Source organism: Podarcis melisellensis (assembly GCF_964234715.1).
Source record: "Podarcis melisellensis genome assembly, chromosome: 14".
NCBI lineage: Eukaryota > Metazoa > Chordata > Lepidosauria > Squamata > Lacertidae > Podarcis > Podarcis melisellensis.
Genome location: NC_138546.1, coordinates 51,220,710 through 51,245,355, shown reverse-complemented (window position 1 = coordinate 51,245,355; position 24,646 = coordinate 51,220,710). Strand labels below are relative to the sequence as shown.

The window sequence follows — 24,646 nt, the reverse complement described above, 5'->3', positions numbered from 1 at the left end:
TTCAAAATAAGGAAAAGAACCAGACAAGGTTGCCCACTCTCTCCATTATTGTTTACCACGGTTCTGGAATCACTGGTGACAATAAGAATGGACTCAGAAATAAAAGGAATTACACTAGGAAATAAATCCTTTAAGTTAAAAGCCTTTGTGAACATTCTTATTATAACAACAGAAAATCCATTAAAAAGCGTACCAAAAACTCTGGAAAGAATGTATGAATTCGGTCAGATGTCAGGATTTAAACTGAACAAAAGCAAAACGAAATTGTTGGTAAAAAAATATGTGGGACCAAGAAAAGCAGGAATTACAAACAAAGTCTGTTTGATGCTAACGGAAAAAACAGAATACCTAGGAATTTGGGTTTCAGCAAAAAACATCAATTTATTTAATGATAACTATAATAAGATATGGAAAGAGATAAAAAAGATTTGGAAGTTTGGAACAGATTAAACCTGTCACTTTGGGGGAGAATCTCAACAATTAAGATGAATGTGCTTCCAAAAATGTTGTTTACATTTCAGATGATACCAAATTTGGGGGGGGGGGGACGACGACGACTGGGTGCTTTAGGAATTGGCAGAAGCAGTTAGGAACAGAACAACTGGCTGGAACAGATTAAACTGGTCACTTTGGGGGGAGAATCTCAACCAAACCCACTAGGTTTTGTTGCAGAAATAGGTGAAAGCCACATTTCCTTCGTCAGAAAAGCATCTGAAAACAAAGGTGCGTCTTTAATTCTCTAAAGGAGCACAAATCCTAGCCTGGAACCCCCTGGAACCTTGCTACCGCTTGGCTGAGAGTGGCGCCTGGCTTTTTTATGCTACAGGATGAACAAAACATATTTATTTTTAAATACCTGGCAAACATTTATTTTATATATTAATGATGATAGCAATTTCCAATTGCCTCCTGTGAAATATGCTATGAGTCATTTATCAGCTTTAAGTGAGTTGATCATAACGCCTTGAGGACAATATCCTGATAATTATATACAAAACAATTTTTTTACATGTTAACTACATCACAGCACTAATCGTAATATTTTTTTTCCAGAGAATGTGGCTGAAACAACCCACTTTATATTTCATGTGTGTGTTTTCATTTTCATTCAGTTCATTCTCTTAGCTTTTTCTTGTTCCTTTGTGTTATTTTATGTGCATGTTCTTGCTTAAATGAATAAAAATATTTTTTAAAAAAGTTTTTAAAAACAGTACATCAACTCAGACAAATTTTAAAGTGGGGCATTAGCTTTGAAGCAATCATTAGAAGGCAAACTTCTGTTTAACATATCACATGTTTAAAGAGGAGAATGTCATGACATTCAACATCTCCTGAGGCTTTCAGGTTTACTGGACTTATCTGAAGTGGAGGACTATCTCTGCTGATAAAATGCAAGGCTGCTGCTATCTTTCCTCTAAGAACCACTTTTGTCCTTCAGTTTAGTTTATTTATTTTCCAATGCTTGATCTCTCAGAGGAGGTGTAACCAGCTGGAAGCAATGAGAACCACCATGATCACCAGAAACCAGATTAAGGCCACTTTCACACCATACATTTAAAGCACCAGGATACATTTTTTTAAAACTGTCAAAGCTTCCCTCAAAGAATTCTGGGACCTGTAGTTTGTTAAGGGTGCTGTGAGTTGTTAGGAGACACCTCCCTCTCCCATTCCCTCAAAGAGCCACAAGGCCAAGAATCATAAAATCACAGCTGCAGAGTTGGGAAGACCCAACTAGCCCAACCCGTGACGAGGATCTGATTGGCCACTCTGGAACCACTCTGGAAATAGGGGCAATGAATGGGGGTCACTTTTGGCAATGGGATGTTTCCCATTAGCCACCTCCCCTAGCTCAGATTCCAAACTTTCATTTCTCTTTTTTAAAAGTCTCTATATAAAGTAACAATTATGGTGCTGGAGGAGACTCTTGAGAGTCCCATGGACTGCAAGAAGATCAAACCGATCCATTCTTAAGGAAATCAGCCCTGGGTGCTCACTGGAAGGACAGATCCTGAAGCTGAGGCTCCAATACTTTGGCCACCTCATGAGAAGAGAAGACTTCCTGGAAAAGACCCTGATGTTGGGAAAGATGGAGGGCACAAGGAGAAGGGGACAACAGAGGACGAGATGGTTGGACAGTGTTCTCGAAGCTACAAACATGAGTTTGACCAAACTGCGGGAGGCAGTGGAAGACAGAAGTGCCTGGCGTGCTCTGGTCCATGAGGTCACGAAGAGTCGGACACGACTAAACAACTAAACAACAACAACAAATATAAAGCAACCCAAGACATTTTGCTGTCTAAGATGAAAGAATAGATCCCTAGCCACCTGAAAGGGACCAAGCAGGCAACTGCATCTTTCTTCAACACCGGTGACAGAGCCACATCTTTTACAGCACCAGAGGGAAGCTCTGTCCTCCAGCTCCACATACACCCAGCCTTCGCTTCCTCATTCAGCCTCTTCTGCAACCTGCTGCCTGCCAGAAGCTTTGAATTACAGCTCCCATCAGCCCTAGTCAGAACAGCCCATCACAGTAAGGACAGAAGCTCATGCTCTTTCTTTTTAACTCAGACCTTATTTCATGTTGGGAAAGATTCTAAGTGGGTTGTTTTAGTTTTTAAAATATTTGCACATCTCCCTGCCTGTCCTCATGCAAATGCAGCCCGTTATCTCCTTATTGCTGGTGGGATTGCAATCCATCACCACCCCTAGTAAATTAGGTTCACAGGTGGGAGATACTTGTTGGTCCAGATCTGTCACTTCCCCCAGCCAACAGAGATGGCCTACAAAACAACATGCAAAGACCACCACTGGATGTCCCAGGAGCATGCTAACCTGCGCTCCGAAGGCTTGGGGATAGCTGCCTGAAGCCTTCCGAGCACAGCGCAAGTTCCTGCTGCACTCCAGAGGCTTCACGTTCCTTTTGCTGTAGATGGGAGAGTCTTGCTCCGAAGGCTTCAGGCGGCTATTCCTGAGCCTGGAGGGTGAGAGGGGTCGGTGCGCACCGACCCCTCTCGCTCTCCAGGCTTCAGCGATAGCAACACAAACTCTCTGGAGCGCGGAGGGAGCACTCCCTCTGCGCTTTGGAGGCTTCGCGTTGCTGTTGCTGAAGCCAAGGAGCCTGCATTCACTCCATAGGACGCACACACATTTCCCCTTAATTTTTGGAGGGGGGAAAGTGTGTCCTATAGAGTGAAAAATACGATAATGGTGATCCAGGAACACCAGAGGTTGACACCTGCCCTGCATCCTGCTTCCTGAACCTGCAGGCCCAAATGACTACTGGCCACTACTTTCAGTCCAATGAAATTACTTTCAGTTCAGAGCCAATGTGGTGCAGTGGTTAGAGTGTCAGCCTAGGACCTGCATTCAAATCACCACTTGGCCATGAAGCTCACTGGGTGACCTTGGGCCAGTCACTGGCTCTCAACCTAACCTACTTCACAGGGTTGTTGTGAGGATTAAATGAGGTTGGGAAGAACCTTGAGATCCTTGGAGGGAAAGGTGGGATATAGATGCAATAAATAAACAAAAAACCTGATACATAGTTCAGTAGCAGAAAGGAATCCTTGTTGATGTGAAATGTGGAAGAAGCAAATACCTCAGTGGAAGAAAAGGCTCAGCAGCCATCTATATAACTCAGGTGAGCATCACTGCCTCCTTGTCAGTGAAAAAGTTAGTAAGTAAGTAAGTAAGTAAGTAAAGGCATATCCTGTTCAAAGTAATGGTAATTATGTAAAGGTTTGGAAATAAATGCTCTCTTATCAGGGACACAGGTGGTGCTGTGGGTTAAAGCCTATGGGACGCAGGTGGCGCTGTGGGTTAAAGCCTCAGCGCCTAGGACTTGCCGATCGAAAGGTCGGCGGTTCGAATCCCTGCGGCGGGGTGCGCTCCCGCTGCTCGGTCCCAGCGCCTGCCAACCTAGCAGTTCGAAAGCACCCTCGGGTGCAAGTAGATAAATAGGGACCGCTTACCAGCGGGAAGGTAAACGGCGTTTCCGTGTGCAGCTCTGGCTCGCCAGAGCAGCGATGTCACGCTGGCCATGTGACCCGGAAGTGTCTCCGGACAGCGCTGGCCCCTGGCCTCTTAAGTGAGATGGGCGCACAACCCCAGAGTCTGGCAAGACTGGCCCGTACGGGCAGGGGTACCTTTACCTTTACCTTTACCTTTACCTTGGAAATAAATCAAAAAAGATTTGCAAATTTGAAGTAGAATGCAACTGTCATTGTTGGGTAAAATTTCAGTTATAAAAATAAATATACGCCCAAAGAAAGTCTACTTTGCTGCCTCCATTGCATCCTCATTATGTCATCTGGCAGAGCTTTTCCAGGCCTTTTACAGGCTGGCCCAAAGGAGGTGGGAGAACCAAGAGTAGCTCGCTGTGACTCGTTTGCAAGGCATTTTGAGGATAAGATCACTTGCATCCACCAAGACCTTGACTCTGCTGTTATAGCAGATGAATCTCATGGGGTGTCCACAGCACAGTCTAGTCCTGTTGTGTTGGCTGAGTTTCAGTTGTGGACGAGTTTCAAGGATGTGGACAAGGTGCTTGGATCAGTCAGGGCGATCACTTGCGCTGTAGACCCTTGCCCCTCCTGGCTGATAAAAACCAGCAGGGAGGGAACAGCTGGCTGGGCCAGGGAGGTGATCAATGCCTCTTTACGAGAGGGGGTGGTCCCTGCCTGTTTGAAGGAGGCAGTGCTAAAACCACTCCTTAAAAAACCTTGCCTGGATTCAGAAAAACTAACTACAGGCCAGTTGCTAATCTCCCTTTCTTGGGCAAGGTTCTGGAGTGAGTGGTTGCAGACCAGATCCACACACTTTTGGAAGAAACTGATTTTCTGAATCCATTTCAATCGGGGTTTAGGCCCGGTTTTGGCACAGAAACTGCTTTGGTTGCCCTGTATGATGACCTCTGTCAAGAGAGAGACAAGGGAAACATGTCCCTGTTAATTCTTCTCGACCTCTCAGCGGCTTTTGATACCATCGACCATGGCATCCTTCTGGAACGACTCTCCAAACTAGGGATGGGTGGCACCGCTTTGCAGTGGTTCCAGTCCTACTTGGATGGTTGTTCCTAGAGGGTGTTACTTGGGGAATGTTTTTCAGCCCCATGGAACCTTCAAGGTGGGGTTCTGCAGGGCTCAATCCTATCCCCCACGATGTTTAATATCTACATGAAACCACTGGGTGGGGTTATCCGGAGGTTTGGAGTATGTTGTCAGCAGTATGCTGATGACACTCAGCTCTATTTCTCCTTCACATCTGCAGGTGAGGCAGTGGAAGTGCTGGACCAGTCTTGGTAGTGGACTGGATGAGAGCCAAGAAACAGAAGCCCAATCCAGATAAGACTGAGACTCTGTTGGTGGGGGGTTCCCTAGACCAGATGGGTGGGAGGTCGCCTGCTCTTGATGGGGTTATGTTTCCTCTGAAGGAGCAGGTTCATAGCCTGGGGGTCCTCCTGGATCCTTTGCTGTCGTTCAAGGCTCAGGTGGCCTCAGTGACCCAGAGTGCCTTCCATCAGCTTCAGCCGGTGGCCCATCTACATCCCTATCTGGACAGGGAGAGCTAACTACTGTTGTCTATGCTCTGGTAACCTCAAGGTTAGATTACTGCAGTGTGTTGTACGTAGGGCAGCCTCTGAAGACAGTTCAGAAACTTCAGCTACTGCAGAATTCAGCGGCCAGGTTGCTCACCGGAGCAAGACGGTTTGAGCATGTTAGATCGATCCTGGTCCGACTGCACTGGCTACCGATTAGTTTCCAGGTGTCATGGACATGACTGACTACAACCAAGAGGAGCAGGCTTAACGGGGGGGGGGGGGGGCAGCCAGGCAGAAGTGGAAGAGGGAGACATGCCTTTTTCTCAGACAGTTGAAAGCCGTGGGCTAAAAACCCCTTCTCAGAAAGGAATGTGCCTTATCAAGGTAGTGAGAGCGGGCTGGAAGAAAGCCAACTCTCTGCTGGGAGGGGGGATTCTTTCTCAGAGGAAGGGGAGGCAGCTAACCCTGTGAGCCCAAGGTCTTGACGAATGGCAAGGGCCAGAGACATGTGTTGACCCCAGAAGCGGAAGGACAGGAGATTCCGTGTTTCGTCTCTGCTGGGGGAGGGACTCAAGTTCAGACGTTTCAATGGAACTATGCTATACAGTCGCTAGAGAACACAGCTCCGATAATAATTGGCTGTAGACAATAAATCTTCTTGTAATTACTACCACTGCTTGCTGTTTCTCTATGCCGGCAGGCTGCCTACTCCTGATACCAGGCCCAATTCAAAATGATGGTTTTGACCTATAAAGTCTTAAACGGCTCAGGACCACAATACCTCAAGAACCGCTTCTTTACATATGAACCTACCCGGACTCTGAGATCATCTTCTGAGGCCTTTCTTTGTGTGCCTCAGAGACTATAGGAACAATTATGGAAAGTAAATATAAGGTTTACAGCATGCTACACGCTAAGAGTAGGGACACGGGTGGTGCTGTGTGTTAAACCACAGAGCCTAGGACTTGCCAATCAGAAGGTCGGCGGTTCGAATCCTCGTGACGGGGTGAGCTCCCGTTGCTCAGTCCCTGCTCCTGCCAACCTAGCAGTTCGAAAGCACGTCAAACTGCAAGTAGATAAATACGTACCACTCCAGTGGGAAGGTAAATGGTGTTTCCATGCGCTGCTCTGGTTCACCAGAAGTGGCTTAGTCATGCTGGCCACATGACCCGGAAGCTGTACGCCCTTGGCCAATAAAGTGAGATGAGCGCCGCAACCCCAGAGTTGGCCACGACTGGACCTAATGGTCAGGGGTCCCTTTACCTTTACCTTTACCCGCTAAGAGTAAGCTTCACAAAGATGATGCACAGGTGGTATTTGATGCCCAATACTAGCAAAAATGTCAAAATCAACAAAGGGCAACTGTTGGAAATGCAAGGTAGCAGAGGGAACTTTTTACCACAAGTGGTGGTCATGCAGCATAAATAAAATTTATTAGGAAATTATCCATAATAAACTTCTTCTCTTTTTTTGAAGAAAAAAAATCCTTTTCTAAAAATCCAGAAGCATTTTTGCTGGGGTTAATAACAACAGAAGTTACTAAAAAAGGACTCTGTTCCTATATGCAACAACTGCCGTACATGTGTCATTAGCACAAAAATGGAAAAGAGGTAAGGTACCAAGAAAGGAAGAATGGCATATTAAACTATTAGAATATGCAGAGCTAGCAGGGATGACCACTAGCATAAGAAATCAAAATGATAAAAGATATAAGGAGGACTGGATATTTTGCACTGAATACATGAAGAAGTTTTATAAGCAGAGTGGGAAGCCTGCCAGCAGGACCCAAGACAAGAGCAGCTCTCTCCCCTCCGGGGGTTTCCAGCATCCCGCCTTCACAAGCAGGGCTGCCTCCGACCTGGAGGCAAAGCCTGGGCACTGAAAGCTGCCTCCTCCTCCACGATCCTGCCCCTTTCTCTGTTAAGGCCATCCAGCTTGGTGTCTGCCACGGCCTCCTGTGGGAGAGAGCATCAGGAGGTTTGGGCTGGGTGTCCATCAGTATGTGGATGATACCCAGCTCTACCTCTCTTTCAAATCAGAACCAGTGAAGGCAGTGAAGGTCCTGTGTGAGTGTCTGGATGCGGTTGGAGGATGGATGGCTGCTAACAGATTGAGGCTGAATCCTGACAAGACAGAAATACTGTTTTTGAGGGTGGGGTGGGCAGGTGTGGGGGACTCCCTGATCCTGAATGGGGTAACTGGGCCCCTGAAGGACCAGGTGCACAGCCTGGGAGCCATTCTGGACTCACAGCTGTCCATAGAGGTGCAGGTCAATTCTGTGTCCAGGGCAGCTGCCTACCAGCTCCATCTGGTAAGCAGGTTGAGACCCTATCTGCCCGCAGACTGTCTCGCCAAAGTGGTGCATGCTCTGATTATCTCCCGCTTGGACTACTGCAATGCGCTCTACATTGGGCTACCTTTGAAGGTGACCCAGAAACTACAACTAATCCAGAAGGCGGCAGCTAGACTGGTGACTGGGGGCGGCCGCCAAGACCACATAACACCGGTTTTGAAAGACCTACATTGGCTCCCAGTACGTTTCCGAGCACAATTCAAAGTGTTGGTGCTGACCTTTAAAGCCCTGAACACCCTCGGTCCAGTATATCTGAAGGAGCGTCTCCACCCCCATCGTTCTACCCGGACACTGAGGTCCAGCGCCAAGGGCCTTCTGGCGGTTCCCCCACTGCGAGAAGCCAAGTTACAGGGAACCAGGCAGAGGGCCTTCTTGGTAGTGGCGCCCGCCCTGTGGAACGCCCTCCCATCAGATGTCAAAGAGAACAACAACTACCAGACTTTTAGAAGACATCTGAAGGCATTCCTGTTTAGGGAAGCTTTTAATGTTTGATGTATTACAGTATTTTAATTTTTTTTTTTTTTTGGAAGCCACCCATAGTTGCTGGGGAAGCCCAGTCAGATGGGTGGGGTATAAATAAATTATTATTATTATTATTATTATTATTATTATTATTATTACAACAATCCTGTGAGGTAGGTTAGGCTGAGAGACTATGACTGGCCACCTAGTGGACTTCATGGCTGAGTGAGGATTCGAATCCTGGTCTCCCAACAACACTTTAACTCCTAGAGCACGCTGTAACTTTTAAACACCACTCCATAGCCATGAAATACAATGAAATACAAAAAAAGAACAAAAACAAACATCAGTCAATAAGAATTGTTATTGTTAATATTAGACTTATTAGGAGGGGGAGCCAGCAACAGAAGGATTCTGACTGGAAGATGCTATTGATCTAGAAGATCCTGCCTTATGGTAAAATATGGCAGTAGACCACCAATTAATCCCTTTTCAATTAAGTGGGCATTTGTAACACTACAAACCAAATTTAAAATGGCTTAGAATAAAACACTACATTTGAGATCAGACAGTTAAAATGACAGCACATTCTTCCTTCCTAGAACAGAAACATTTCCAGGGCAAGACAAGACTGTCTTAGTTAAGCACGAAGGATGAGGGGCAGTAGCAGACCTGGTGGCTGGTGGTGTTACACATATAGCATTTCTATACCAGTTTTACTATCTTGGCATCCCACAAAGAAGCCAGGCAAGTACCGGCTGTTTGCAAACACAACATCAAAATAAGAGTATCCATTGATTTTTCTCACGCCAGGTGATCCCAACATTCTTTCACAATCAAAGTATAAATGGTAGAGATACATTTGAAACAAATTGGATGCTACTCAATCAGTCTGCACTCAACCCTCCCATCGTATTTCAAGATCTTTTAAAATAAGAAAACAACATGTTAGTGCCTCAAAAAACAATTTTTAAAGCTGCTCCAAGGATGGAGTGAGGCGTTTTCCTGATCACACTGGCATTATGCAATCAGTGCTATGTACAACAGGAATCTTGGTGATCCAGTTCTCTTCTGACTTAAATCTGGGTGAGAAACACAGCGTGTTTCACAGAGTAGAGGATCCCAAGCTAACCAGAATTCTGTTAAGAAATCCCTTGTCTAACATTTTTGAGAGACTGAGTTTTGAAATGTAAGGCAATTTTTCCTCTGCCACAAGATTTTAATGTTCCAATAAAGAATTGATTTGCTTAGCATACTTTCCCTTTTTTATGAGCGGTAGCCTCCACAAATTTTAGTAGTTCTTTCCCTCTACAGTAGAAACTCCTAAAGGTCAAAAGAAAAGAAAAGTTCAATCACATGGTTTGTGCCCAGCTTCCTTGATTCGAGGTTTGTTGAAAAAACTCCCATGTGTGCATGTCCCAACCCTTGGATCCACTGCTGTGTGGTAGTTGTGGTAGCACCACAACTGTGAGACTCCCTTCCCATGGAAGCTTGGCTGATCCAATCTTGTTTAACTTTTCTGAGACATGTCAGGGTCTTGGTATCACACCCAGCTGATTCTCTGAGGCTTTATGCTGCTGCACTTATGTTTGAGATGTCTTTCCGGGCTTTTAATATAGCTAAATTTTAAAAAAACTTGGTTACTTTAGTGCCTCATCCCTGCATACCTGAAGGAGCATCTCCACCCCCATTGTTCAGCTCCGGGGTCCAGCTCCGAGGGCCTTCTGGAGGTTCCCTCCCTGCGAGAAGTGAGGTTACAGGGAACCAGGGCTTTCTCAGTAGTGGCGCCCTCCCTGTGGAACTCCCTCCTGTCAGATGTCAAGGAAATAAACAACTATCTGACTTTTAGAAGACATCTGAAGGCAGCCCTGTATGAGGAAGTTTTTAATGTTTCATGTTTTATTGTGTTTTTAATATTCTGTTGTGAGCCACCTAGAGTGGCCAGGGCAATCCAGTCAGATAGATGGCATCTAAATATGAGGATGTTTTCATCAAACAAGCCATCTTAGTGAGGGGTCCAAGCTCATAATTAAGAATGAAAAACAGAGAAAATTGTTCTCAAAAGGTGCCAGCTAAGAATATTTATCACAGCTCAATGTGTCATGGTTCCTTTTCATGAGGATTCCCAACCTTTTAAATTCCAGAGAATAGCTGAAGCCAGCTTGCACAAATACTGCTTTGTGTTTCACACCAAGAGGTCTCACACTTTCATGGTCCCAGATGGGGAGCAGCATTTGTGAAAGCTGCTTCAGCAATTCTTCAGAACCTGAATGTGGGCTCAACCACCACTTTTGCTTGACCCATATTTTGATGGTTAGTATGTACCAGTATGCTGGTCCAAGAGCTTTTCTTGTTGTTCTGGGACTATGCAATCTTACCCCCTGAATCAAAGAGAGAGATTCAATTGCTATAATTCAATAAAAGCCACATTGTCACAATACCAAAATACAATACAATTTAAAAAGCCGATTATTCAAATACCAAATTAAACCATTTTAGGTGACTTCGCATGTGCTGGATTTCAGGGTGCTAAATTCTTATTTCTTCCTGCTTCCATAATCTTGATTCATCCAATTACAACAGTTCTGATCTTGCTTCTTTGTTTAACAGCCACTGATTTATTGACTTCCGTTCATGATTGCATATTTAATTAATTTTATTTCTCCAAGAGGAGTTTGTATCCTATAAATTTCGTGTGTGATGTTTTGTTTCTTCATTCTTTGTGTTGTAATCCAGTCAAACACAGCATCTCTGCTTCCTGTTTTTTGCTTTCTCTCTGCTCTGCTCTCAAGGGCTATAATTTCAGCTGCATCATTCACCATCTTTGTTTGTCAAAGACCACGAGGAAGACTGGCATCCTTCCATAGCCCCAGGCAGGTCTTCCAACTTATCTTTCTCATCCAACACTCAGTCGCTAATGATCTGGCCTCCCGCCAGAGCTATGGTAGATCTTCAAAGACGATAGTCCTAACTGCGATTCAGTGGAAGATCGGTGCTTTAAATCATATCAACATTCTCACACAGTTCTGTTTTCGTAAAAATCCATAATTATTATCTTGTTCTTGTTAATTTCCTCTTGCCTTTTGTCAATCCATTAGCACTTGAGGTGGTTGCCGAACCGTTAAAGCAGCAAACATGGTATATATAAAGAAAGGGTAAAGGCTCTCCCCCCCCCCCAACATACCACACTTTGTTACGAAGAAAATCTTCTCTCCAGTTCAAAATGTTGCTGCTCAGTGGCTGATTTATCATTTATCAGTTTATCTTGTTCCATTAGTCCAGCACACACCTGTAAATTAGATCCAATTCATCCTGATAAACAAAAGAACCTCTGCCCATAATGGCTACCTTGGAGGGGTACTGATAAGCAAAGTGCTTTGCACTCAGTGCCTCCTGCCTCTTGGAGCCAGAGCCGGGTATCAGGGCCGGCGGGAGGGAGCTCGCAAGGACCATTACACTCAAATCATCCTTGTTTATGCTCCACAAACGATCTCTGCTAATGTGGGAGCTGCCTCCATTATGGCAGAAAGCATCAGAAGCCATCCCCTGAATCAGATCTAATCAGATCTTAACAGATGTGCAGAAAATCCAAAGAGAGATTTAGCTCAGCCAAGCTTCAATTCAGCAGGTAAGAAACTGCCCCCTCAAAAACTATTAGAGCCCTGGTGGGAAGCTGGTTAACAACCAGATGAGTGAATAATAGCAAACAAACAGACAACCCACTCAGCAATCTTTGGAAAAGGCCCTGCTTATTTCTTCTTATTTTAGTTATTAATGCATTTTCTTCCTGGTTTAGAAACAATGATAAAAGTTCCAATCCAGCTGCTGAAAGCTTGGCTAGCAGGGCCAGCTGAAACATTTCTGCAGTGTGGTACTCTGGAGCCTCCTGCGTCTCCCCATCATAGCCACTGATGGTTTCTAAAGGATCCTAGAACAATTGGAGATCTCAATAAATTTAATCCCCACATTCCCCTTCCCTCATTCATCTCCACTGCCTCCAGCAGACTCAAATAAAACACCTTTTATTGCCTTGATCAGTGTCTCTCCCTCCCAGATTTCCAGCAGAGTTCAAGCGTCTCATACTTTACTGCTTATCATTCTTTTTTTATAAGATGCTGCCTTCTGTAATTTCAGACGTTTCCTTCTTTTAAAATCTCGAATCACGATTCAAAACATGCATCACAATGAATAAAACTCCAAGAAACTGCAGATTAGTTTTTGTTTTTTGTATTTTTAAGACTCTTGGTTGGAGTTGAGTTTAAGGTTCTCCATTACCTCAACCCAAGGGACAAATTTAGACTTTGCATTTCAAGTAGCATTTAAAATGGTTCACTGTGTGTGTGTGTGTGTGTGTGAACAACACGGGCACTGGGCTTATGTTCACTAGTTTGATGCACATCATATGAACCTATTGACACTATCAAGGTCAACTGCACAATCAGATTCTCAGGTCCCATGGGCCTTAAAAGGTTAAAAGGAGCACCTTGAATTGAGCCCAAAAGTAGAGCTCATTAAAAAAAAGTCCCATTTTAAAAAAAATCAAAGACAGGGTTCAGTTCAAAAAACAAGTAAATGCTTCAGTAAAACAAGAGGATGCACATCGGCATAATGTCTTCTGTCACAGTGTCCTGTTGTGCCAGAAGCGGTTTAGTCCTGCTGGCCACATGACCCGGAAAGCTGTCTGTGGACAAACGCCGACTCCCTTGGCCTGAAAGCAGAGGTGAGTGCCACATTCCATAGTCAAATTCAATTGGACTTAACCATCAAGGGGTCCTTTACCTTCACCTTTACCTGTGCTAAATGATACACAAAGGTGCAAATGCAAATTTAGGTGAGGCTGTCTCATATACTCAAGTTGGCCAGTGAAACCAGGGTTCAATCCCCACTCCGCCATGAAGCTGAATGGGTGGCCCTGGGCCAGTCACTGCCTTTCTGCCTAACCTACCTCACAGGGTGATGTGGTAAAGTGGTTGTGGTCTTGGGTATCTAATGTATCAGATATCATTTCCCAGCAACTATTACCTGATTCCTTGGTAGTGCTGTCACTTACTGAAACCACCCCCCTCCATGCACCATAAACGTTTGAAGGTTGCTCAGAGCTGGGGAACCACTGAGGTGACCCTCTAGATAACACTGGTGGTCAAGGGTGTGGGAAGTTGCCCTTTCTGAACATCCAAGATGCCACTACAGAATCACAACAGGCACAGCCAAACTGGATAAATTTGTCAAAATTTGGTTTCCCCTTGTAAGCTTTATTAATAAGGTCCAATGCAAATTATGGTTGTCTCCAGAAAAACACACCTCCAAATGGAGTGCCTACTTCATGGAAGGGCTGAAAAAGTCCAGTTCTTACTGTATTATAGCTGGCATTGTTTCTTTTTACAATCTTTGTTTGCAATCACAAATCCTGTGTTTCTTGTTATACCATTTTTGTTTCTGGTTGTTGTTTTTTAAAAAAGTTTCTTTTTTTAAAAAAAAAGAGAGAAATTAGTTCTCTGTGAAGAACATCCTCTGTGAAGAAGGACCACATGGCCATCCGACCCGGCCCTTGGCCAGTGTGAGGTGACAGCTGCTGGAGAGAGCAGCCTCAGGCGCCACAAGACCCGCCCTGCACCCACCCCAAGCCAGCCTGCTGCCTCAGGTGCAGGAGAGGACGTTGTCCCATCTCCAGTTTCTAAATTGTTTCATTTTATTGAAATCAAGCCTAAAACAAAATCATCAAATAAAGCAGCTATGAAATATTGAAGCAGACACAAAGAGGTCAGAGACATCAGTAATACATTCCAGACGTTTGGTATAATAGAAACTATAACTATAAAAATAAAAACTTATTAATAAATAGAAACTTATTTTCTAGGGGGGTGAGCTGCATTTCCAACAAACCTTAGTTTGTGAAGCCCTACAAATATTCCTATTTTATTGTATTGTATTGGGGGGGGGGTGATCTGTTATGTTCCACATTATTAACGTAAACAATAAAATCAAACCAAACAGAAAGAAACTTGTCCCTACTTTTTTGACCTCTAGAGATTCTCAGTTTACCGGTAAATGTCTATTTTCCTAGTAAGGCTGCTTCCCATATCTTCGCGTAACAGTAGGGAATATCCATAGCTGCCAACTTTTCCTTTTTCTTGAGAGGAATCCTATTCAGAATAAGGGAATTTCCGTTTAAAAAGGGAAAACATTGACAGCTATGGGAAATATCTGCTCCAGCTAGATCCCTCCAAAATCTGGCTATCATGACTCTGACCACAATGTACATCAAACACTCTGTTCCAGTGCTGAAGCAACTACAAATTTCTCCTGTCCTCTTTTTTTTTTAAAGAAATATTTATTAAAGTTTTACAAAAGCCTGAATACAAAAGCACATAAAAAAGGAAATACATGAAAAAAGAAAAAATGGAGATAAAAAATACAACATATAAAAGACAAAGAAAAAATAAAAAAGTTAAAAACAAATCCATTTTTCATAACTTTAAACTCCTTTGCTTATTTCTTTGACCTCCTCACACCTCCCCTTTTTGTATTTACATAATCAAGTCAGCAAATCCTTACCCTCTTTCATTTGCCTTGACTCTGTATCTTAACATTTTATAACTCTATATTTTCATCCAATATCAATTCATTTTTGCATATTCTTGTTAATTTTGTTGCTAATACCACTTATTTTCTATCCGACATCATTCTAACATTCATTAATTTTGCAATATTTCTGTAAATAGTCTTTAAATTTCTTCCAGTCTTCTTCCACCAACTCTTCTCCCAGGTCTCGGATTCTGCCAGTCATTTCCGCCAATTCCATATAGTCCATCACCTTCATCTGCCATTCTTCCAGAGTGGGTAAATCTTGTGTCTTCCAGTACTTTGCAATAAGTATTCTTGCTGCTGTTGTTGCATACATGAAAAAAGCTCTATTCTTCTTTGGCATCAATTGGCCGACTATGCCCAGGAGGAAGGCCTCTGGTTTCTTCAGGAAGGTATATTTAAATACCTTTTTCATTTCATTATAGATCATCTCCCAGAAAGCCTTAATCTTTGGGCACGTCCACCAAAGGTGAAAGAATGTACCTTCATTTTCTTTACATTTCCAACATTTATTCTCGGGCAAATGATATATTTTTGCAAGCTTGACTGGTGTCATGTACCACCTGTATATCATTTTCATAATATTCTCTCTCAAGGCATTAACTACATGCCGTAAATTTCATACCGGTGGTCCACAACTGTTCCCAGTCAGCAAACATAATGTTATGACCAATTTCTTGTGCCCATTTAATCATAGTCTCCTGTCCTCTTTTAAAGCCACCCAAGTTGGTGACCATCCCTGCCTGCTATGTGAGTGAGTTTCATAGCTGAAATATGCGCTGTGCCAAGAAGTCCTTTCTTTTATCTGCCCTGAAGACTCATTTTCTGTATGTGGAAAGGGAAGGTGCCATCTTGTTCCTCTGGCAGCAAAATGTCCTGGGCCAGCCCTGCCATGACTCAACCCCCGAGTTGGCTGGTATCCTTCTCCACTTTTTGTTTTTTTCTCAGCATTCTCTAAAAATAAATCCACTGTCCGTTGCTCGGCCATTGCTCTAGTCTAGTTGATACTGGGAGGGTTACTTTAATCGGGGGCAGGTTTGGGGCTGTCCAAGTGCTGTGCACCCACTGTGTGCTGAGCTGAGGGGGTGCCATCTCAAAGCCCTGTAGGCAGGTTGCCGGGCTTTGGGAAGGTGGCATGTGGCTCTGACAGGATTCGAGTCCTCCTTAGCTTTCCCAGCTTTGAGAAGGAGGGGGAAGGCTCCACGACCCTGCCAGAGCCTTCACGCCTCCTTCCCAAAGCCAGGTGCCTCCTCCCCCATCTTTGGGAAGTCAACTTGAGGGTTGGGGGGGACCCAAATTTTGGCCTCATACAGGGCGCCACAGCACCCAAGTCCACCCCTGTTTTAATGAAATCTGGCAAACAGCTGGTGCTTGAAGGGTGATGCTGGAAGAGTGCAAAGCCATCTTCTCACACAGGGGAAAAAGAACGTGATCTGAACAGCCAGGTGAATTTATTGCCTCATCTGAAGCAAAGCTGGCCATATATCACCTTTCGGTAGGATATCACTGCCACCAGGTGTACAGATTAACATTCCAAGAGTTCCCATTTCACTGTGATGCTCTTAAAGCAAATGAAGTGTTTAAGGTTCAAATGCAACCCATTCTGAGCAGCCAGCCAACAAGGGAAACACCCCTGGCAAACTGAAAGGAAGAATTTTAAAAACATGTATTTAACATTGCACTGCTACAATTTCATTGCTTATTTTGCTATCTAAATGCCCATGCATAATGTCTTACCTGAAGCTCAATCCAAATGAGACTGAGGCACTGTTAGTGGGAGGGGGCCCACTCTTGACGGGGTGGCACCCTCTGAAGGAGCAGGTATGCAGCTTGGGGGTAATTTTGGATTAATCTTTCTCTTTTTTAAAAAAGTGCTTTTATTGAGTTTTGTGACAACACATATGTGACAACACACTCAAAACGTAAACAAAAACAAAAGAAAAACAAACTATAAAGAAAACACACACAAAAAGAAATTACAAACATATAACCATAAATCCAAAAGTTCTTACAAACGAACTTACGTTGTCTTCTTTTCTACTCCCAATTCTTATTCTGTTCTTATAGACTTCCTTCCTTCTCAATGCAGTTCTGATTTTCCTTTCTTGGTAAACTGCTTCCTTCTCTTTTCATCACTGCTATCTTTTTCCATATAATATGCCTGTAACCCTTATTTTGTTTTGCAAAAATTACTCAAAGCAAATCCAGGTTTTTATTTGAGGACAATGTTTTTTTAAGATACACTTTATACATTCCCCACTCTTTTGGGGATTTTAACTTGGACTGTCCCCTAACTGTGTCTTTTTCACCAGTTCGAGATAATTGAATAATTTATCCTGCCACTCTTTTTTAGTTGGTATTATATCACTTTTCCAAATTTTGGCAGTTAATATTTTCTGCTACCGTGGTTGCATATAAGAATATTTTCTTATTTTCATTTATGATATCTGATTCTAGTATGCCCAATAAAAAGGCTTCTGGTCTCTTTACAAAATTTTGTTTAAATATTGGATTCATCTGTCTCTTGAGGCTCAGGGGCTCTTGGTGGTGCAGAGTGGCACCTGGTCTGGGCAGAAACAACCTTTTGTTGTCTACACTCCCCACTGAATTTGGCAAAATGTCCCTCCCTCATTTGGCTGCCTGCAAACAGGATGCAGAATTTCACAGCAACATGTTCACTCGGCACTACCTGCTTGTTTTCACTAAATTGGAATTTGGGTTTTAGTTGCCTAGAAACACATTTTCACGCCCTCACAACAGACAGATTGACAGAGAGAGAGAGAGAGAGAGAGAGAGAGAGAGAGAGAGAGAGAGAGCGCAATGCCTGGCCTCTGTTACAAGCTGCAACCAGGAGAAATTTCTTGAGATGTCATGGCATGGAGAAAGTAGATAAAGAAAAGTTCTTCTTTCTCTCCCATAATGCTAGAATTCATGGACATCCAGTGAAGCTGAATGTTGGAAGACTTGGGACAAATAAAAGAAAGCCCTTCTTCATGCAGCGCATAGTTAGACTATGGCCCACCCTCCCCCAGGAGGCAGCGATGGCCACCAACCTGGATGGCTTTAAATACGACTGGACAGATTCATGGAGGAAAGGGCTATCAGTGGCTATTCACCATAATGGCTCTGCTCTGCCTCCAGAGCCAGGGCAGCCCTGCTTCTGAATGCCAGGTCCTGGAAACCACAGGAGGGGAGGTGGCTCTTGTGCTTGGGTCCTGCTTATGGACTTCCAGGCATCTACCTGGTTGGCCACTGTGAGGACAGGCTGCTGGTCTAGATGGGTCACTGGCCTGATCCAGAAGGCTTTTCTTGCGTTCTCGTGGATAAAGCAGCTAAAGACAGTTTTTTCCTCCTCTACTGGCACCAAGAGATGGGAAACTTCACTGTAGCAATGTGAGAGGTTGATGGTTTCTTTGTACAAATGCTTCCTCTGACCATTTCCTCCCCTCCCCTTTCCACATATAAAAATAGCTTTGAGAAACTATCACACCCGCTGCTGCCCCATTAATATTTTGACAAAATTGCGGGCAAGGTCAGTGTTTTTGATTACTGGGGGGGAGATGTAATTCCTTTCAACTCACACTGTTTGTTTAAGGCTAGGCTACCCACCCACCTCTTTACCCTCTCATAAATCTAATTGACAATTACATTTTCCCCCTCAGCAAAAGAAAGCGTATAAAGGGTTTGATTCAGACCAGAGCCCACACCAACCTCCATCAGTGGAAAAAAAGACTTGGAGTTCCCATAATTAACCAAAAGCCAATGTACGAGCGTCAATGGTTTCTTGCTAAGCAAAGGCCAACAGGAGTGAAGCTTTTCTTGATGATACCCATTCCAATTCAGGATCTTCCCAAAAATTGCATTTCCAGACTCAGAAATACAATTCGTGGTGGGCTCAGCTCAAGTCCTCAAGTCAATATGACGGCGAGACAAGCATTACAACTCCAGAAGTTCTTCATTAGCTCAAATTTTAATCTAACCCAGAAAGGAATTTGTGGGGAGGCCTCCCACACTGGCAACCTGCCTCGAAATCCCCTTTTAGAAACACGCTCCTCTTTCTTGATGCTCTGTCAGTGGTGAAAATGTGGGAGGGTTCTCTTCCTCCATCCCTTGCTATGAGCCATGAAGCTCACTGGGTGACTTTGGGTCAGTTCTCAGTTTAAGCTACCTCACAGGGCTGTTACGACAATTGCATGGGAGGGGGGAACCACATCAACCTTGGGTCCCCTGAAACACTCAGACTGAAAACCTCCCTGATCAAGCCGAGGAGAAACAGGCAAAATCTGTATGGCTTAACAAATTTTCCTCTCAGAATAAGCACTTATAAATGAATTTTGATACCTTCTTTGAACGAAGAATGGTTATGGGGGCTTTAGCTCATCAACATCCAGAGAGGACCCTGTCAGCTACACCTGGTATAGATGAATATCAACAGCCACACAACTTCAACTGGCACTGAAATTACATCAAAGCAAGCACAAAGAAAACTTCCCTGGGCAGAATATTCCACAGAATGTGAGGTACCACCAAGAAGGCCCATGTTCACAGGAGTCACCCACTGTACTTTTGAAGATGGAGGCACCTGAAAACCACCCTCTTAATCTGCAGGCAGACATGTGTGGACTGTGAAGATCATCTTTATCTACAAATAGAGACAGTGGAGGTTTGTGGGGTTGTCAATGGGACCAATAAGGCAGAAGGCAGAGAGCCCAACAGTAGGTGGAGCCAGAGCAAACAACTCTAATCCATTATAAAGCAGAGCCAGCTAATCGTGTCTTTCCCTGCTCAGTTCTACAAAGGTAGCACAGAAGGCTGCATTATAGAGACCATGGGCCCATCTAGCTCAGTCTTGTCTATATGACTTGGCAGCAACTCTCCAGGTTTTTAGGCAGGTCTCTCTCCCGACCCCACCTGGAGGTGCTGGAGTTTGAACCCGGGACCTTCTGCCTGCAAGGCTGATGCTCTAACCCTGAGCCATGGCCCTTCCAACATGGCCCCCTCAGCCCCAGTGGACCAGCCCCTCCCTCGGGCCAAGTGGCGAAGGGCTTTGGAAATCAGAAGCAGCACTCACAGAGCTCCTGGCCTGAGACTCCCTCAGAGCCCATCACTCGATGGCATTTCTTAGTCTGTTTCCTGGTGAACTGCCTAGCAGCAGCTTGAAGACATTTCCACTTGTCTCCAAGTGGTACAAATGTTTTATTTTGCATCTTTGAAGGATTTCCACAGCTCTCCAAGGTTGTTTGGTTTGGAGTCTGTCCCATTTCATCTTGAACTACCTTCTCCAGAATGAGTTAATCTCAGTCACAAATCTTTACCCCAACCTTACTGTTTCATAGATGTCTGACGTTAGTCGGCGAGGGAGTGGGTATCCCAAAAGCTTTCCATCAGTACAAAGCATTATTGTATTGGAATCACTTCAGATCTTTAAGCATTCCCCATTGCCAACTCATTCTGCAGGCTTTGCCATTCGTCTTTCTATCCAGCTACAGACGATGCCCCTTCCCTTGCATTCTACATTTGACCTCTGGAGCCCATGCAAAAATTTAGAAAACAGATTAGGCTTGTCACACTCAGCCACTTCAGTTAAAATTTTATCTTCCATTCCCCCATAGATCTGCATATTGATGTATATTTAAAGCAGGGAATTATCAGCAAATGTCAGGAAGATGTGTCCATTTTGCGTGGACACACCTTTTCCTAGACTGTCAGACTCATAGTGTTGTACCTGCTGAAGAGCAGGTAATAAGTTTATCAGTAAAGTAAATCATCATCAACGACGACAACAAGAACAACAACTAGTACAGTGGTACCTCGGGTTAAGAACTTAATTCGTTCTGGAGGTCCGTTCTTAATCTGAAACTGTTCTTAACCTGAAGGGGTTAACCTAATGTTCCTAACCTAATGGGGCCTCCTGCTGCTGCCACACCACCGAGGTACTATTTCTGGGTTGGCGGAGTCTGTAACCTGAAGCGTCTGTAACCCGAGGTACACTGTAGTAGTACCAGTTATCATTATGATAAAGGTATTATTGTTTTTATGTGCAGCCTCCTCCCCCCCCCCCCCGCCATCCTACCTTCTTTCGGCTTTGGGGCTGCGCCTCTGGGACTGTGAGGGCCGGCGGCCTCTCAAGGCTCCCCTGCTCAAGTGGCTGACATTGCGCCCTTCGGAGGAGGCTCTGGCCTGGAGTCCTGCTCGCAGCCCACCTTCGATCCGGTGAAGAGGCACCGAGGTACGGATGGCAGAGATGATGTGGCCAGAGAAGGGACTGAGCACGTCTTCGTGTCGGTGCGGAGGCTGGTGGGCAAGAGTCCTCTCAGAGGTCGGGAACTGCCCAGGCCTGCGCTGGCTCCTCTCGTAATAGTATCCTGGGAGGCAGGGCCTCGTCTGCTCCATCACGCCGCCACTGCAGCTTCGGGAGCAGGCCGACCAGGGCCCCCAGCTGCCCCATGCCCCCGGGGCGCCTGCGCTGTCGTCTTCCGTGGCAGCACTTTGCTCTCCTATCCTCTGTGGAACCTAAGGACACCAGAGCAAACCAATTAGCAAGAAAGAAACCCCCAGGGTGGCCGGTGCATCTTTGGAGACCAGCCGCTTCACTCCACCATCTCTGAAAGCCGTGCCGCATGTCCTGGGCAAAGCAGAAGGCGGTCCTTGCATTTGAGCACAAACTGCCCTTTGCGCTTCGGGATCCGAGGCTGAAGGCAACATCTGCAGCACTTTCAAGGCAGTGCTATACCTCTTCAGTCAGGCTTCCCCCAAAGACTCCTGGGAGCTGTTGTTTTTGTTAAGGGTGCTGAAAGTTGCTAGTAGGCCCCTAATTCCCCTCACTAGAGCTAGTTTCAGAGTGGTTTAACCATCAGTCCCTCTTCCCAGGCAACTCTGGGAATTGTAGTTCTGTGAGGGGACTTACATTCCCAACAACAAACAACAGTTCCCAGGGTGCTCGCAGGGGGGAGCCATGAGTGCTACATTTTTATAAGAGTGTTTGACATGTATGGTGTGGTCTTTGTATTCAAGTGACTTCTACGTCTGCCCAGCGCAGTGTCTGGAAACCTGTCAGCCAGGCTCTGACCACGGTGTAGGTCTCCACACCTGCTGACTGGGCCTGAGGAGAATAGGGTGGAGTTCTTTTCCTCCTTCACCCCTGAAATTATTTTTACAAAATAACATACATATCTATGTGTATATCTAGTTCTTCCCAAAGTAAGTGTACATTGTACATTGTGTGAGAGTCCCTGTGTGTTTGTGGGATTATAACGGCCCCAGACCCCCTTTCCCCTGAAATTGACTTACGTTTCTTTTCTTGAAATAACCAGCTATATTATGTCCATTACACATTTAATCTCCATTCCCTTGGTTCTATCTCCCCCGCCCCCATAAAAGATCCTTATATGTGGGCTTCATTTTACAGTGGGAAGGAGGGTCTTCTGAGGAAGATAGGACTTGGATTGTATCCTGCAAGGCTGTTACTATGTCCCAAAAAGAAAAGGAAAAGTACTTGCAGTAGTACTGAATCCATTGTGTCCTGGAAACCCCAGATCCTACCTGCAACCCACCCCTCCCTCAACCAGGTTGAGAAGGCTGGACCAATCAATTGTTGGGGTTTAACTGCAGAAAGACGCAGCAAGACGTAGCAGACCCTTCCACCTGTGACCCTCAGCAACAGGTACACAGAGGCATTCTTTAAGCAAGCAATCCATCCCCTCAATTCTACACCACCTCTCCTTCATTGGTAATGTAGGCAGAATTATTTTATGAAATATACACCAAAGTATTATGAAATATTCCCAAGGCGAAGCACTCAGGAATGAATGAGCTTCAAAATTATGGAAAAGAAGCATTGGCAAAGCAGAATGGACTCAATAATTTGCAGAAAAATTAAGAAAGCAAGGTGGCATCTCAAACTACGTCCCTAAATGGGAATTTGTCCAAAGTGTCTGGCAGTGCCCTATACACGACATCACCTCCATGTATCTCCATTCCTATGGATGCATAGGAAGGAATAAGTCACAATGATCTCAGTGAGCCTAACTTCAGAGTAAATGAACATAGGATTCACCTAAAAGAACAGCATCAAATATCCGAGAGAATGCTCGTACAATATTTAGTCCTGTTCTACTCTTCCGTGTACAAATATGGGGCTTATTTTATGCCTAATGGCTCGAGGCACATACAGAGATTAACCTTTTACTCACGCACAATCATTGCAGGTAACTTTCTTTACCTCACAAGGGCAAAGGAAGTGCAGAGCCTTCTGCTCCTCACAACCCAACACTGTTAAGATTTAGAGCTAAATGCAGTGCCTGGAATCGGAGGTTAGAACCCAACTCCCAGCAACCCAGCCAATCAGAATGCATCGCTGAACAGCCAACGGCAAGGAAATCGGAGCCTTTGGTGGAATACAGCTTGCAAAGCATGGCTTTTGAGAGAGGCTGATGGCAACACATAAACTCTATCCAAGCTAGGCTTTGGGGTGGGCTACATACAGCCCACTCTTCAAGGTGCCCCTCATTGTTTCATCTTAGCCCCCTGTGGTACTGTCCGGGGAGGTCTATGGGGCAGAGGTCCAGGGCCCCACTCAGCAGAATGAACAGAGAGGCTCCCCAGATATAAGGGGGAGTGCTTACTAGGAACATAAAAAATACCATAAGACACACTTTTTTCCTCCTAAAAGGTAAGGGGAATGTCTGTGCGTCTTATGGAGAGAATGCCTACGGATGGTGGAGGGATCCTGCTGCAGTCGCAAGCAGAGGATCCATGGTCCTCTTCCTTCCCTCCTCCATGGCTCGCTTTGAAGCAGCAAAGCAGGAGAGGAGCGGCTTACACGGGTGTAAGCGGCTCCTGTCCAGTTGGCTGCTTCAAAGCGAGAGTACTCTCTTTCCCTCCCTCCTCCCTGCTCAGCTCCCTGAAAAGCAGCAAAGCTTTTCAAGGAGCTGAGCCGGGGAGGTGGGAGAGAAGGAGAGCCCACTCACTTTAAAGGAGCAAAGCGGGAGAGGAGCTGCTTACACAGGTATAAGTGGCTCCTGTCCGGTTGGCTCCTTTAAAACAACCGTGCTCTTTCCCTCCCTCCTCCCCACTCAGCTCGCTGAAAAGCTCCTTCTCCACACACCCCACACGTGCTCCTTGTCCCTTCAGTGTTTTTCCTTCCCTCCCCACTTAAAACGTGGTTACAAAGCACAGATCCACATGGATCCTCAGGATTTTTGCACTGGGCTACTCCAAACTCACTGTCAAATCACATGTCTGTGGCCACAGCATGAACCACAAAAATTATACATCCACTGTTTCGTTCAGAATATTTTTTTTCTTGTTTTCCTCCTCTAAAAACTAGGTGCATCTTATGATGCAAAAAAAACCCGTATTTTATACCTAAGGCAGCTCACTGGTCCATGCCCTCCAACATTTCTCCTATGAAAAGAGGGATGCCCTAAGGGAAAGCGGGACATTCTGGGATCAAATCAGAACCAGGGATGGCTTCTGTAAATCCAGGATTGTCCCTGGAAAATAGGGAGACTTGGAGGGTCTGGTCAACTTAACTTAGTATTGTCTATGCTGACTGGCAGCAGTTCTCCAGTGGCCCTCAAGGTCCCTTCCAACTCTACAATTCTATGACACTATGATTCTCATCCCTACCTGAAGATGCCACTGCATGCAATGCAGATGCTGAGATATTCCCCTTCCCCTGTACATCATTTTGAAATAAATGGAGT

The 24,646-nt window shown here is 45.0% G+C and overlaps 1 protein-coding gene and 1 long non-coding RNA gene across 4 annotated transcripts in view; one reads left to right on the top strand and one right to left on the bottom strand.

Moving 5' to 3' along the window:
- LOC309356399 overlaps positions 1 to 24,646 on the top strand; it is a 522,017-nt gene that overhangs the window by 418,616 nt on the left and 78,755 nt on the right. The gene's annotated exons all lie outside the window — the stretch shown is intronic.
- THSD4 (thrombospondin type 1 domain containing 4) overlaps positions 1 to 24,646 on the bottom strand; it is a 385,092-nt gene that overhangs the window by 328,826 nt on the left and 31,620 nt on the right. For all 3 annotated transcript variants that reach the window (XR_014162703.1, XM_081887620.1, XM_081887619.1), the window contains exon 3: positions 21,013 to 21,452. Coding sequence is in view for 2 of the 3 variants with exons in the window: in XM_081887620.1 (XP_081743746.1) it covers positions 21,013 to 21,452 (440 nt within the window). In the remaining variant the exon portion in view is untranslated. The remainder of the gene's footprint in view (positions 1 to 21,012; positions 21,453 to 24,646) is intronic.